The sequence below is a fragment of the Trichomycterus rosablanca genome, chromosome 10, assembly GCF_030014385.1.
Source record: "Trichomycterus rosablanca isolate fTriRos1 chromosome 10, fTriRos1.hap1, whole genome shotgun sequence".
NCBI lineage: Eukaryota > Metazoa > Chordata > Actinopteri > Siluriformes > Trichomycteridae > Trichomycterus > Trichomycterus rosablanca.
In genome coordinates, this window is record NC_085997.1 from 30834537 (window position 1) to 30850848 (window position 16312).

Here is a 16312-nt window from a genome sequence, read left to right on the forward strand (position 1 = left end):
AAGTGGCAGCTTTATGAATTCTGATTTTCTGAATTTAATATACGGGGCAGGTTAGACTTAATTTGATTCCTGATTATTTAAAATTGGCTCTACTGAGCAGAATGGATTGTCCAGCTGTCTTTAGGGCTTTGGTTGCCTGGTAGAGATGAGCACAGGCTTTCCTCTGTGTGTTAGACACTACATGATGTCAATCCATTCTCTGGGTTAGTTGTGTCAGTAAAATAATGTTTATTTGAGTGTGTTTACATGAACACTTGTGGTCTGATAATGGTCAGATTTCTAGTCATCTAAAGAGGCCATTCACGCCAGCTGGGTTTTAGCCTGGTAATTAGGTTTTCAGTGCATTAGGGGACTTCTTGTTGGAATTTTACAACAAGCACATGACACTAGTATAGGCTTTGCAGTGCTGCCTCAGTCAGAATAGAGACAGATCAAAGCAGAGCAGTGGTCATTATTATTTTTCATATTATAGGTAAAAGAAATATGTAAACATTTGCTGATGGTTTATTTATTTTTTCAAAATACATCAGTGAATTAGATAATATTAAGTATAAATTTTTCATCTCTGCTTCTCATACTAGCATATATGTAGTTTAGTTATTAGCTTGTTGATTTAAAAGTGATATACAACTTAGGAAAATGTCAGTAATTTTATTAGTAGAGATGATGCTGAAGAATTAGAGCGGGCGTAATGCAGTGCTTTATCTAAGTACGTTGTACGTTGTACATTTTACATTTTTCTTTTACTTCTGTTTTTTTTTAATGTTTATTATAGCAGAAGAGCTAGATGTTTACTTTAGTTACAACACGCCTGTCATTTCTACAGAGCGAGGCGTCGTGTGGAAGACTTTTCTTGAGGCCATCTACAATTTTTTTTTTAGAAGTGCATGCCAGCTATTATTAAGTGTTTCATTTTTACAGTTTCATTTTCCTTTTGGTTCCTTTCGATTTTGGTAGCACTAGAGTGACTCAGACTCAGTTTGCTGTGGACTGTGATGTACCTTAAGTGTCCCAACCAGCATCGGAGCGAAATCTTTCCTTCTGTCTTGCTCTTGTATATGTGCAATAGGGGCCAATACAAAAAATCTAGGTACAGCATTTCAGTATGAGTATTTATAAGATCTGCTTTTAGTATGTAAGGCTTATGGTTTGTATTCTTATTAGGGAATTACTGCAATATTTATCAAAACGTGCACTATACAGAGCCCTGGGGGCTGTGATACGTTTGGGTAGCATATTCAAAGGAAATCTGGATGTCCTTTACTTTCAGGTCATTTTGAAGCTTAAGGATTCTGAACCTTGTAAAGTTACATCTAATAGGAAATGTTTTTGGGATTTATCGAGATGGCAATAATCTGCATTGTGGGATCAAGTAAACACTGATCTTTTTAATGTGCCATTGTATAATATACAGTATATATATCCTTCAAAGATGCCGCATCTATTTTTCCTTGTGATGTCCAAACAAAGCTAAAAATGATAACTGTGTAAAATAATTTCATCAGATATTTGAAATAAAGGCTTCTTTTAATGAGCACACAGTTCTCTGTACAATATATACATTTATTTAAATGAATAGCGTAAAATAGACAATATTTGACAATACAAAAATATTCATAATAAATACACAGGACTTGTGTTTTGATACTTTACAAACATCCAGCATGTTTAGAACCAAAAAGTGAGAACAAGTTGTGTTAAATCAAATGTTCAATATTTACTGTTGAAATAGCTTTACCATTTGATAGAATTCAGCAATAAAATGGTTCAACATATAAATACAATAAGCAAATACATTTGCAGCATAAAACCTTTTCTCAGCTAGTTAGTAAGGCTAATAGTTGACCATTCTCATGTCAACCATGGGTTAATTTTACTACCACAAATCATGCCCGTCTCCTTCTTTCTAGCACTTCCAGAACCACCTGCCCTACCTCCATAAAGCCCTTTATTATCCATCGTTTCCCAGCTCTTTTTTTGTCTTTCGCTTCTCTTACCCTGATGTGAAACTTTCTAAACTTACAGAATGATTTCGTCATTATAAATATTCTGCATTTCAAATACAAAAATAGTACTACAAACAAGCCACTATACTTTAATAGCACAAATACAGCCCTGACACATACTGGATATTATTCCAGTCAAAGGCTAGCTCTCCACTGCTGTTTTCCAGTCCTGATTCTACACTGCCTCAATTTATCCTGAAGGATTTCCACTGTTCCAATCTTAATACAATGCTGATGTTAACCAAGTTTTGCAGACCAGACAACATGCTGGTGTTTGTCCTTTAACATATTTCATATGCTGCGTTCACCTGGGTCAGATGTCGTATCCAAACTGATCCAACATGTACGCCAATAGCAGCCCTGGTGTCAATATTCATAATCTGTATCGGACCAGGACTTCCCTGCTAACTTGTCCTGTCACTTCAGAAGCAGGAGTGGAAAACACTGGCATAGCTTAAATGCTCATTACAATAGTCACACCGAATACAAATGATACCCTTTACAATAAACAGACGTGAGAATATTCCCAAACTAGTCACACAATAAGCAGTATTTGGACTTTAAATCACAGCACTCTTTAGCTTTTAGGACTTCATTTAAATACAGATAAAATAACTCTTAAAGATTAGTTTATAAAATAATAAAAAAGACGCATATAGGAATGTATAAAGCTTACATTGGCCTGACATTCTGTTAATCAATAGCAGTAATCATAATTTATTCCAGCAAATTTAGTAAAAGTTGGAAGTCAGCGATACCAGGTCAACGGTGGCTGGCTGTATTCAACCAATCGGCACAAAGAGACGGTCGACTTGCCTTTTATTTAGAAAACAGAAGGGACAAGCTTAATTTGGTTATAGTTTTTAATTGAGCTTCAGCTAAATCTGTAGCTTCCTCAAATCACTGACCTTTCCTCAAAGCATCAAGACATTTTTGCTTCAGATTTATAAGTTAATGGGTTTATTTTTAGGACTTAGTTTTCCATGTGAGACCAGAAAACACATTTATAATAAACATCTGTATTTTAATATATAGGTAAACATATAGGAATCACTTAGTCATATCTAATTTATACTGGTAATAAGCCAAACATTACACAAGGACTGAGGTTTACCTTCACAATTCTACAGTTCAAAACAACAAATATATCACCTACAAAACCAAAGAAACAATTATTTTAAATATTAAAAAAACATATTTTGAGGCAATAGGGCACAGAGCCCAATCCTGGACGTTCTGAGTTCACCAATGCACAATGTGAATAGAACACAGTGGTGGGCTAAATGCATGGCATGATGCAGGAAGACTTTGAAAGCATGCCTGCATCACTCTGAAGCTAACAGCTATTACATCATACCCTAACGTTTGCCAGTCGTCCTATTCATACTTTAAGAGTCCAGTCATCCGGTTCGTCATCTATCTGGTTTGCACCTGTGTGTGTTTGTGTGTGTGTGGAGGGAGGGTTGTTAATGACTCTAGGATGCTTCTTGTTCTCTGTGAGCATGGCCTTGCTGTGGGCTCTTCACTATGGTGATGACCGAGGCGGTGTTAAGGCGAGGCGTCGCAGTAAGAATGCTGCCCCCTGCAGAATCAAGGCTGCGGGCGAAGCGCTGCAGGGCAGCTAGGCGAGCTCCAAGCCCCTCTAGTTCTCGCCTCATGCCTGCGTTCTCCGCCCCGAGCCTTTCTACCTCGCGCTGAAGTTCCTTCTTCTGCTGCTCTAGAGCCTCGCGCTGGGACACACGCTTTACCCTGCAGCTGGCTGCATAACCACGGTTCTTCAGAGTACGCCGCCTCTGCTTCAGCTTCTGGACCTCCTCTCTGGATAAACCACGCAGGTGCAGGTTCAGCTCGCGCACTGACAGAGACATGAGCTCACTGTCCGACAACACAGGCACGTTCTCCCCACACTCCCTCTTTACCTGTAAAGACAAGGTAATGAAATCACAGCTCCAGCAGTGGGAAGTGTAATTAACAGGGACCTACATACATGTTATACATAAAAAAAAACTGTTATTTATCTGTGCAGAAAGGTGGTTTTAGTTCTTCCAGAAACAAAACCTGACAGTAATAAATATGTACCACAATTACCTGGAGGGCTTTGCTGGCTCTGCTGTCCGATGTCATTTTGTGGTGTTCTTCTATTTTCTGTAAACACCAAAAACAAATATTAGTTGCACCTTTGAGTAAAAAATACTTACATTGAAAAGGATATTACACCTGTTACCTGGGAGTCTACCAACTGAGCCAACCTATGGGGCCAAATCCCCAGACATGGATTAAGCCTGGTCTTACTTGATTTACCAATAATGATTTGCCATTAAAAGCATTTAAAGGTTAGGAAAATACTTAATTTGGGGAAACTCACCTATATTAAATAAATAATAATGCTATGTTTTCAATAATAATCCAGCAGCCTATTATGCTAGCCCACCACCGCTGAGATCCGGGTTCGAATCTGACAGCTGGCCAGAAATCTACTACTCTATTGCTCATGTTGGGGGGCAAAGCTTCACAATGGACTGCCATCCTGTCCAATAAATGTACCTGTTTCCTGGTGTTTTTAGTTTGTTTTTTTTAATTAATTAAAAAATCAGAAAGTGAAATCTCATTCACAAAGTATTGTCAAATGTATTCAAATGGTCAGGTGCATCCTGTTTGGTGTAATTATGCTTCATTTGTGTCTAGAACTTAATTGGAGTCCCTTTAAACAAGTTTGGAAAGGGACACACATGTGGATCTTTGTAATAAAATTGTGGCAAGGAATAAAAACATAACTTTGAGGCTTTTAGTGTTTTTAGGATCACAGTGGTACAAATAATTTTTTAACTGAATTAAAACTTAAACATTCTGGAGTTAAGCATCTGGCCAATTTAGGCATCAGGGAAAGAAGGGCCTTTGTCTGGGAGGTAAGAATTAACCCGGAATAAGTGGTCACTCTAAAAGAGCTCCAGAAGGAAGAAAACCTCCTCCACAGTTTACCTTTCAACATGACAATGATCCAAAGCATCCAGCCAAGAGAACACTGGCATGCCTTTAGAGTAAATCTGATTTTCAGTGGCCCAACCAAATCCCAAAAATAAACTTTACTGAACATCTGTGGAGACCTGACGGTGGACGTTCACAGACACTAACCATTCGATCCCATTAATCTTAAAAGGACTGAGGAATGAGAAACTGCCCAAATGTAGGTGTGCAAAGTTTGTAAAGACAAAGAGAATTTGCAGCTGTAACTGCTGTCAAATTGCTTCTATAAGGTATTGAGTAAAGGGTCTAAATAGCTTGGTAAATAAGAGATTTCAGTTTTTGATTTTTAATTAACTTTTGAAAAACGTTAAATAATAATGGGGGATTGATGGTGTTATGATTACCTAATACTAAGAATGGGTTAAAATGGCTATTACAAGTACTTTAATACGTGTTTACTTTAATACTTTTGGCTTTAATGCATCTTGAGCTGCTGTAATAAGTGACTTTCCCTATGGGATTACTAAAGTGATCTATCTATCTATCTATCTATCTATCTATCTATCTATCTATCTATCTATCTATCTATCTATCTAATAATCAATCACACCCATTCAACAGCAAATGCACAACACAAAACGTGTTCAAAAAGTCACAGGGTCTAAATACTTCCTGAATCCACTGTACACTTAGTAAGGAAAAGCTGTTTATCTAAACTAAACACTGTATATACAGTATGAAGAGGGACAGGATATGTGACAGCATGTTAATTTTAGACTAAACACTGGTACACACTGTGTAGACTCACATTACTGAAAGCAGAACAGTACAGTACAGTACAGTACAGTACAGTACAGTGTGGGCTGAGTTCTCATGTGTGACATGTTCATCATGATTCAGCAGAACTCTTCACATTGCTTTCACTGCCTTACTGTCAGACCTGTCATTTTCCACACAATCGACCCTATAAAATCAACTCAGACCTCAGCATTTATAAACAGAAAGTCTTTAGAGAGCTCGTTGTTGTTTGCCTAACAGATCACAGTGCTTGATTAGTTAGTTGTAGGGAAGAAATGTGAAGAACGTGCTTTGTTGTGTAAGCTGAGCAAAACATACCGCATACGTCAGCCATTAAAGGGCAGATGTAGAGATATCTGTGCTAATGTGAACCTTCATCAGAAAAGGAATAATGTTTGACCTTAATCGTGTAATCGTGGGTGTTTTACTTTTAGGATTTACAAGATTAAATGATTGTATATAAATAAATATACAGGTTTAATAATATTGAGAGGTTTAGGTTTTGGAGTAAATTGCCAGGCGAATTTAAAAAGCTTAGTACAAAATGTACGTGAACAAACAAGGAACAAACTACACCTTTATCATTTCTGGTAATAATATATAATATTTAATCAGACAGAAAGACGTGTTGTCATGCTCTTGTAGCAAAGCAACCTGCCTGCCAAGCAACCAGCCGACCTACCGACCTACCAAAATCAAGCTGACCACACGTATTAATACCAGCTGAACAGAAACAGATAAACAGATTATTGGTATTAATGGTGTTTGTTTTTTATATTTAAAGTGTAAATAGTAAACAGACTGGTGTACACAGGGTCAGTGCGTGTGTGTTAGCCGTTAGCAGAGTAGCATGACTGGGCGGATAGGCTGTAATGTTACTAAACGTTGTAAACAAACGGAAGAAGAAAAAACCGCTCGCCTGTTCTGTACCTGAACTTTGCTCCCCCGACGTATCCGAATAACCGTATAAATATTAATGTTGTCCGCCGTCAGACCGAGGAAACACACAACAGCACGACCGAGTACACCGAGGTCTAGAGCAGTGGAGTCCAGCACCAGCACCGCCGCCTTTTCCCGGAATCTCCTCCGTCCTTCTGTTCAGCTCCTCAGATTCTTTCATTCACAAAAAACACCAGCGGCCGCGCGCTGACGTAACGCTCCAGCTATGTGGGCGGAGCCTCGAGACCACCGCGCGCTCACAGCTTCCTGTAAACAACATAGCAGCACAAAGCGCAGTGCCAAATACTGAGCCCGACACACCACGAGGTGCAGGAGTGTACCTACCATTATTCTTCATTTACTCCATGTTTATACATTCTACCTAACAACCATGGATTAAACATGCAGTTAAAGTGACAGCAAAAAAAGTAAATGCACTTGCAAGGTACATGCAGTGAAATTTTAATGTGTTCCTGATCCAAGTTTGAGGCTTTTTTAAGTTTACTGATGGTTTCTAAAAACATGTCAACATCTATTCGGTCACAAATGTTCATCCAGCAACCTAGATGCTAAATTGACACTATGAGGTACAAAAAGCACTTTTGTACCTCAGTTCTTCTTTATTTACACCATGTATAAACATTAGGCATTCTACCTAACAAACATGGATTTAACATGCAGTTAAAGTGGCAGCAAAAAAAGTAAATGCACTTGCAAGGTACGGGTAGAACATGCAAACTCCATTTGTAAACTTGCCTCAAAAATGCCTCAAACTTGGATCAGGGACACACAAATTTCAGCCATGACACATTGCGTGCTACCCACTGAGCCACCGTGCCGCCTCACACGCAATGTGTCATGGCTGAGGCTTTTTTAAGTTTACTGATGGTTTCAAATGTTCATCTAGCAACCTAGATTGTAAACTGGCACCATGAGGTACAAAAGTGCCAGGTCTTCTTTATTTACTCCATGTTTTCTTTTTCTTTTTTTTTCTTTTTAATTTTATTTGCACATAAAGTCAGGTTCACAATTACGGTTATCTTTGGACATACATGTTAATAATTACCAATATACATGACACAGCAAGAAAAACAAAACAAAACCAAACTGCCAAATAATAGAATGGATGAATAAGACCAGCAGTTCAAGATAATTCAAGATAGGACATCAACAGTTGCCATATCTGCCAGAATCTGTGTGTTTTCTGATGCAAGTTATATGTCATTTGCTCCAGTGGAAGCACTGTTGTAACCTGGTTTAGCCAGAAACTAACAGATGGAACTTGAGGAACTGACCATAAAAGTAAAATACATTTCTTAGCAAGTGACACTAAAATGAAAAATAAATGTCTTGTTTTACAGTCAAGCACAGAGTCTGTATCATAGTTCAACAGAAAAAGAGCAGGACAAAAGGTTAATTGGATCTTCAATATTTTCTCAAGTTCACAGTGCACCCCCTTCCAAAAAGACTGTATCTTTTGTCACATGACCAAAAACAGTGTAAATTTGTCCCCTTTTCTTGTTTACATTTGAAGCAGAGACCAGAATAGTTAGGGGAGATCTTTTGGAGGCGAATTGGAGTGAGGTACATCTTATTAATACATTTATAGTTAATTTCATGGGTTGATAGTGAGCCTAGTTTAGGATATAGGTCCCGCCATATGGTTTTCCAAGTATCATCGTTTATATCTATTTCAAGGTCCCTTTCCCACAAACTCTTTAAGTGAGGTAGTGAAGAGTATTTACTCCATGTTTATAGATTCTACCAAACAAATATAAATTAAAAATGCAGTTAAAGTGAAAGCAAAAAGAGCCAATGCACTTGCAAGGTACATGCAGTGTGTCATGGCTGAAATTTTAATAGAATGCCTTTGATTTTCTGTACAGTACCAAAGAAATTAAATTTTTTTCCGCATATCCCAGCTTGTTTGGTCTTCAATTCTTGGGGGAAAGATCAGGATTATGATTGGCCAGTTTATGGCCCATTCTTGGGGGAACGCGGGGGGAAATGTGATTGGACAAGACCCCCAGAAATAGCTTGACTCTCAGACAACTTGGAGCGCCACCACTGCCCATCATATCAATGCCACTAAGTTTAGAACCTGACCAACTAGGTTGTTGTCAATAATCATGAATGACTAGAGCTTATGATTTCGCTGTATCTAAAATGGCTAGTTAGACCACACGTATTTAAAAGAACATGGACCAGTGGTCTCTTGCCAATGCTAAGAAGAAAACACAAACTACCACCTCACTGTAAGCTGACATTTGTTTGGATGTTATACAAGAGAAATAGAAAAAAACAAGCTGCTATGATGCTTAGAATCTGCCACGCAGAAAAGAAGCCAGAGAACAGAATCACAGAAAATCCCAAGACTGCAACGACTGTAACAAGTTTATGTAAACTCGACATAAAATGTGCATATTTTAGGAGACCTGAGACAAATAAAAGGAAAACAAACCTGAGTTATAAAGTGTTAGTGTAGAGGGCACTACGCAGGTATGTGTTGTATACACTTCTTCCTTAAAAGTAGAAATCAGTGCAAATCAATTTGAAGTTATTTTGACTACTCACATTTTTATCCTGATGAAAGTGATCTCCTTAAAGATGATCATGCCCCAATCCACAGGGTGCTTGGGATCACTTAACAGTTTTACAAATAGGAAATTACTTTTCAAACTATTCTGTGGCCCTTACTGTCACCAGAGGTCTATACTGCATAACTAGCTTAACATACTTGGCTTTCTTTAGAAAAGCTGCCTTTCCTTGGCCGAACATTTTTAGATTGATTTTCTACCATAAAAGTCAATAGAAATTACATGAACCCAGTTTTTAATCTTGTACATTCCTTTCTAAGTGGCGTGCACTCTTTGCTATAGATTGCTATAGATGTTATAGATTCAAATTCAAATGATGACATTTGTAAAAAGCCACAGAAGCACTTATTAAAATATAATTGTTAGTGAAGTTAGTGAAGTCTGTTGTAAATGTGCTGTTGACAGAGAGCATGAAAGTGAAACCTTTTGGCAGGAATGCATAGTTCTGAGTCTAAAGAAAAGGAGGCACTGGCTGCCAATACTGAAACCTCATCCTACCTTTATAATGTAGTAAAGAAAGCATTATTGTTTGGGGCTGTAATGTCCCATGAGGACACAATAAATTCAAAATTCTAACATTTTACAGAAGACCATCAGGACACTGGTCCAAAAAGGCACATTCCTTTTAATCACTTTGGAATCTTCCTAACATTAAAAGAAAAAAAAGAAAAATGCTTTCTAAACAATTATGTAACACGTGAACTTTTATTCTTTTTATTTCATTTAGTCAGTGTAACCCACCAGATGTTTTCTTTTTTTTCTTCTATGTTATTACTTCCACCTGGAGACAGCTGGTAAAAGGTGTAAATACACCACTGACCACACCATTCCAGAGAACACAACCACTCAAACTGAAAGGTAGCTTTATTGGCATGACAAATAAGGACATTCATATTGCCAAAGCTTAATTACAGTTTTAGAAAAAAAAGAAGAAAAAGAAGAAAGAAAGAATAAAATAACAATAAAATAGTATAATATATACAAAATAGTTACAGATATGTACAAAAATATAAAAATAAACAGTATAGTAAATAGTAACAACAAATAGTAACAATGCAAATAGTAACAACAATAAAAATGGTAACAGTGACAGTAATAACATTTAAACTCACACATTTACTTGCTTACTTACTTACTCACACCTAGGAGCAATTTAGAGCAGCCAGTCTAAACTACTGCATGTTTTGGGAGACCTGTTTGGGCATTAAGAGAGAACATGCAAACACCATATACGTGTCACTGTTGTGCCAAAAATTATCCATAACCAAAGTAAGAACAATTATCCACTCACCAGCTGTTGGCCAAAATGTAAACAAATCATGTGACTGTTTTTAAAGCTATATTTGGAATATTAATTCATTCAAATGCAAAGTTAAATATAAAAAAATATATATAAAACTTTATGTCCTTCTATATATTGCTACAACTAAGTGAAAGTAATTGCACACATAGTGTGTAGTTATTTACACTAAAAAATATTCCCTTTAGAAAAGTGTACATATATTATCATGAAATATAACATATACATGAAAAAATATTAATATAATATTGCATATTGCACTTTTTTATTGCACTATAGACTTGTAATTGTAGATATGAGTGATATATTACATATTATTATTGTAAGCCCTTATGGCTGCAGGAATGAAGGACCTGCGGTAGTGCTCCTTCTTACACAGGGGATGTAGGAGTCTGGTACTGAAGGAGCTTGTTAGGACCCCTACAGACTCGTGTAGTGGATCATGTGCGGTATTGTCCAGGATTGATGACAGCTTGGCTATCATCCTCCTTTCTCCCACCTCCTCGCTCTCTTGATCAGCTTACATTTAATGAGCAATAGTTTGCTTGATGTTGACAGGTATGAGTGTGTGTGAATGTGTGTGTGTGTGAGGGTGTTCTTTGATGGACTGGCGACCTGTGAATTTGACCCACTGCGACCCTGAATAGGATTACGAAATGAGCGTTGTGTGTTATTAGTCCTCTTCAGCGACAGGCGGCGCTGTGTTGATTTCTGCTGGTGAGGACAGCAGCAGCAGCAGGCAAAGAACAGAGCAGTTCCTCCGTTCAGTGCACATGTAACCGGTTTGACCTCCGGCAGTACTGAGATCTGTGTGCTTGTTTTAGCGTTACATTTTCTATGTGTGATTTGTCGGCGTTGTGAGAGTAGCAGCAGCAGTGAGCGGTGTTAGTGGATACCAGTAGGTGTGTTAGCATTATCTGGGCTGTATCAGTGTGAATAAGTGAGTGCTCATGGCTGCAGTATCAGCTCTGTCTCCTGATGCCGGGCCCGTGGAGAGCCGCTCTCCTGAACAACACCTCGATGGAGATGATGATGAAGATGATGTGAGTGTTTTTATTTATTCTACATGTAAACCGCTCGCTTATTTAATCTGAGCTTCGTGCTGTTGTTGACATATGGAGTTAGTATTTATTCTTCCTTAGCTTAGCTGTCGCCTACCACGCATGCGCAGCGTTAGCTCACCGTGTTCCGTACAGCATCACCTGAACCCTGCAGGTCAGTTAAATAACCAGAGCAACTGTCACCTACTACGCATGCGCAGAGTTAGATCACCGTGTTCCGTACAGCATCACCTGAACCCTGCAGGTCAGTTAAATAACCAGAGCAACTGTCACCTACTACGCATGCGCAGAGTTAGCTCACCGTGTTCCGTACAGCATCACCTGAACCCTGCAGGTCAGTTAAATAACCCAGCAGTTCGACCTGCGATTTTAAACAGTCGGGCCCTGACTTTCCAGTAAAAGTTAACATCCATTAACTTGCTTGCTGTATTGAACATTGTTACAAACAATAGGAAATAATACAAAGCTGAAAAGCTCTTCTCTCTACATAATCATTCACATTTTTGGCATCTAGCAGACGCTTCAGATCCAAAGCGACTTACAGTACTGTGACAGTATATTGTCTAAGCAATCCAGGGTTAAGGGCCTCGCTTTTTTCCTAATTTCCCCCCCCAATTCCTTGTATCCAGTTACCCGATTGCATTACGTTTCCTCTCGACTGATGCTGATCCCCACTTCTGATCGAGGTGAGCGAGACTGTCACACGCCCCCTCCGACACGTGTGCAGTAGCCGACTGCATCTTTTCACCTGCACAAGGCGAGTTCATATGCAGATCAGCTTTGTGTACGGAGAGCCACACCCTGTTCATATTATCCCTCGACTCTGGGCAGGTGCCATCAACCGCCCAGCAGAGGTCGTAATTGCATCAGTTATGAGGCCCCTATCCGGCTGCACGCCCTGTATGAACAACAAGCCAATCGTTGTTCATATAGCCGCCCAGCCCAGACGGATGGCAGATCTGAGTTTTGAATCGATGAAATATCAGCTCTGGGGTGCTAGCGTGTTTTACCGCTGCGCCACCTGAGCGGCCGTATAGAGGATGTTTATCTATAGATTTGCTTGATACATGCATGTCAATCGTTCTGCGAATTTTCGCTTGGATCGTGACTCCTGAATCCTGCTTGAATTTGACTCAATCTTTTTTGCTTCTTCTGCATGCATGTTCCTCAGTTGGATGAGACGTTGCTGGAGAGGCTGTGGGGGCTGACTGAGATGTTCCCTGACACACTGCGCTCAGCAGCAGAAACTTCAGCGCAGTGCTCGATGTCTGTTGCTAAAAAACTTTACAGGTTTGTGTGTCTGATAGTAATAATGTAAGGGTGTGTGCATGCACTTGCCTTTTAAAAAAAACATTATTTACTTTCTTAATTAAATTACCATTAGTCATTAAACATTATTTTTGTTTTTCTCCAGTTTTTCCCGCAGTGCATTGTGGGTGGGAACCACTTCATTCATCATTCTGGTTCTTCCAGTCGTCTTTGAGACAGAAAGACTACAGCTGGAACAGCAACAGCTACAACAACAGAGACAGGTAACGTTTACCATGTGGTGAATGGAATTTTGCAAGTAATGAGTGTTGTGTGACAGCTTATTGCTGACTCCTTATAAAGCTCCCTATCAAACTTAAACATAATACTGATCATGTCATAAAATAACACAAATATCCAAACAAACGAAGCCCTTTATTTTTATTTAAAATGCTTAAAATGATCATAAAACAGTAAATACACATTGTTGTAAATTGGGCATACACAGGTTTTCCAAAATTTTCACTTACTTTAGTATTTCTGATCATTTTATGAAACAATTGCTGGGTAACTCTGTGGAAATATAATAAACAGTGTTCTTTAGCAATATACTTAAATACTTTGCCATTGAACGTGGTTAGAAATACCCTATTGTTACTGTCTAATTAGAAAGTCTGTTATGTCAACCTAATTAACAGGTTAATTAGTGACTAATAATGAACCTCATGTCTGCTGGTGTTTTGTGATGAATTTCTGTGACTCTGTTGTTCTCCCACTCTGTTGTTTTCTTCCCAGTTTAGAAATCAGCCAAGCACTCCCCCTTCCAGGAGGTGTGGAGTCGCTGACTGCTTCTGTTTACTAGCCAGTGGTGAATTCTCATAGTTATATAAAATGTAATGCTACGCTCCATGTGAATTCCCCACCAATCATTTCCGTGCCTTGATCATTAGCAAAGATTGCAATTTACAGCAGCAATGTAAAGGATAGTAAAGGACCCCAGTCATCCCAGTAATGAACTGTTTTCTTTGTTACGATCTGGGAAGCGTTTTCGTGCTCTAAAAGCCAAAACGGAGAGGATGAGAAGAAGCTTTTTCCCACAAGCTATTCGAGTCCTCAACGAAAATAGCATTTAGGACTAATTTACACTACTTGCACAATCTAATTTATATGTATATGTATGTGTATATATGTGGACATACAGTATGTATGTGTATATAAGTATATGCATGTATACAGTTTTTATTTCAGCATTTAGCAGACGCTTTTATCCAAAGCAACTTACAATTATGACTGAACACAATTTTGAGCAATTGAGGGTTAAGGGACTTGCTCAGGGGCCAAACAGTGGCAACTTGGCGGTGGTGAGGCTTGAACCAGCAACCTTCTGATTACTAGTCCAGTATCTTAACCACTGAGCTATCACTGCCCTATCACTGCCCTATTTTTATATATATATATATATATATATATATATATATATATGTATATATGTATATATGTATGTATGTATGTATGTATGTATGTATGTATGTATGTATGTATAGATTAGTATTGTGTATTTATTATTTATCACATCTGTATAGCATTATGTTGCACAGTTTCTGCACTACTTGTCACTTTACACACTTGTTCACTTTAAATTGCTCTTTTTAATTATATTGTTAATTCTTCCAATGTTCACTTTACTTTAAATTGCTCTTTTTAATTATATTGTTAATTTTTCTAATGTTTCTAAATTCTTACTTTTAAAAACATTCTATATTTTTTGTATAATATATTTTTTAACTATTTTGTAGTTTTTGTAATTACTGTGGCGGAGCAGTCACTAAAGCATTTCACTGCCAGTTGTACTGTGTATGACTATGTATGTGACAAATAAACCTTGATTTGATTTGATTCGATTTGATGAGCAAAAACCGCTTTCAGAATTTCCTCTGAGGTGTCTGTTAGATGCCTGGTTGGTATTGCTCAATCAGCACCATCCAAGCGTTTAGTGAAAAATGTTTCTTAGAGAACTCTGTATCTGTCTTTTCTATACTGCTTTGTGTTAGCTAAATGAATTATGGTTTGTGTACTTGCAGATTTTATTAGGGCCAAATGCTGGGATGTCAGGTGGAATGCCTGGAATGATGCCTGCTCCTGCTGGAAAGCTCTAAATGGGGATTCTCTAGCAGTCCATCAGCTGCATTTCCCAAAGGATCTGCAAGTCATGAAGTCATGTGAGAGGAGAGGGAGAGAAGGCAGCAGTCAGTTATTCGGGGGAGAGTTTTTTTATGAAGAGCCTTGAAACAGTTTTCTTCTTTTGCCTCTTACTCAGTATCCTGCGTCAACATCTAAGCACTGATCTTTTTTTTTTTCTTTTTTTTCTTTTTTTTTTTTTTACAACTGTCTTCTTTACATGTGTCCTTCTAAAAGTAAAACAATGACTGTCAGTACGATCATTATGTAGTGGTTATCTATATGTATCGTTTTAACATGCACAGATGGATTTTACAGTGTTGAGTGTGTGTTATAAAAGTTCTTAATGGAATACAAAACCAACAATGTCATTAAACCAACACTGTTCTTTACAAATTGATTTTTGTATATTTATGGTAAACAGTTATGTATGTCATACAATAAAACAGATAATATACAGAAAGAATGCATTATTGGTCCAGGGTATGTTCCTGCCAGGTATTATCGGACTTACTGAGGACCTGACCAGGATTATAAAAACATTATGATACTGCTTGCCTGTGATTGTATAGCAATGGCATAAAAAGGTATTAAATGTAATGTTCAGTAAAGATCTAATGACCTTATAGTGAATGAGGTTAGTTACGTGGTTACTTAATAAAGCTCTAAACTTTATTCATTCACTACATGCTTTTTAAAAATTATTTTTCTTGACTAAAATGCTTTGTAAAAATTCTTTGACTCTAGGTACGCACCCCTAGGATATCTTCATAAATGTTATGTACATTTTACATGTCTAAAAATGTACAAATTATTTAACCCCAGTTATAAACCAATAGGAATATTAGAGTGCTAAACAAATGTACACAGTTTGTATATGTGGAGGCACCTTTGCTAACAGGTATAATTAGTTAAATAAACAATGATTTTAACTTTTGTGGCAACAGTTTAGGGAAGGCCTTTTTTGTTCCATCATGACTGTGCCCCATGCACAAAAATAGACCTTTTAAAGGGTCTCTGCATGTAAATACATAAAGCTATTTTAACTGATTGCCTGTTTAATTCTTAAAACATTTGATTCCTGGTATGAATGATCTCTTCTCGTATGACAGTGAGCCTGCACACAGACATGAGGAGTTACTTAGTGGATTAATTGATACAGAATTATGAAAATCGTATGCAATGGTCTTCAGTTACCAGATTTAAAGCCAGTTAAACAGG

General features: G+C 37.8%; 2 protein-coding genes across 2 annotated transcripts; one reads left to right on the plus strand and one right to left on the minus strand.

Moving 5' to 3' along the window:
• Nucleotides 1-1517: 1517 nt before the first annotated feature.
• Nucleotides 1518-6860, minus strand: maff (v-maf avian musculoaponeurotic fibrosarcoma oncogene homolog F). Its single transcript, XM_063003148.1, has 3 exons — nt 6699-6860; nt 4095-4151; nt 1518-3925 (listed from the first exon to the last, which is right to left on the minus strand). Exons 2-3 carry the CDS (start codon nt 4128-4130, stop codon nt 3482-3484), a joined length of 480 nt encoding a protein of 159 aa, XP_062859218.1. The 5' UTR covers nt 4131-4151; nt 6699-6860; the 3' UTR covers nt 1518-3481.
• A 4474-nt stretch (nt 6861-11334) lies between these two features.
• On the plus strand, nt 11335-15774 carry tomm22 (translocase of outer mitochondrial membrane 22 homolog (yeast)). The gene is made up of 4 exons (XM_063003800.1): nt 11335-11647; nt 12837-12955; nt 13080-13197; nt 14995-15774. Exons 1-4 carry the CDS (start codon nt 11555-11557, stop codon nt 15067-15069), a joined length of 405 nt encoding a protein of 134 aa, XP_062859870.1. The 5' UTR covers nt 11335-11554; the 3' UTR covers nt 15070-15774.
• The last annotated feature ends 538 nt before the right edge of the window (nt 15775-16312 follow it).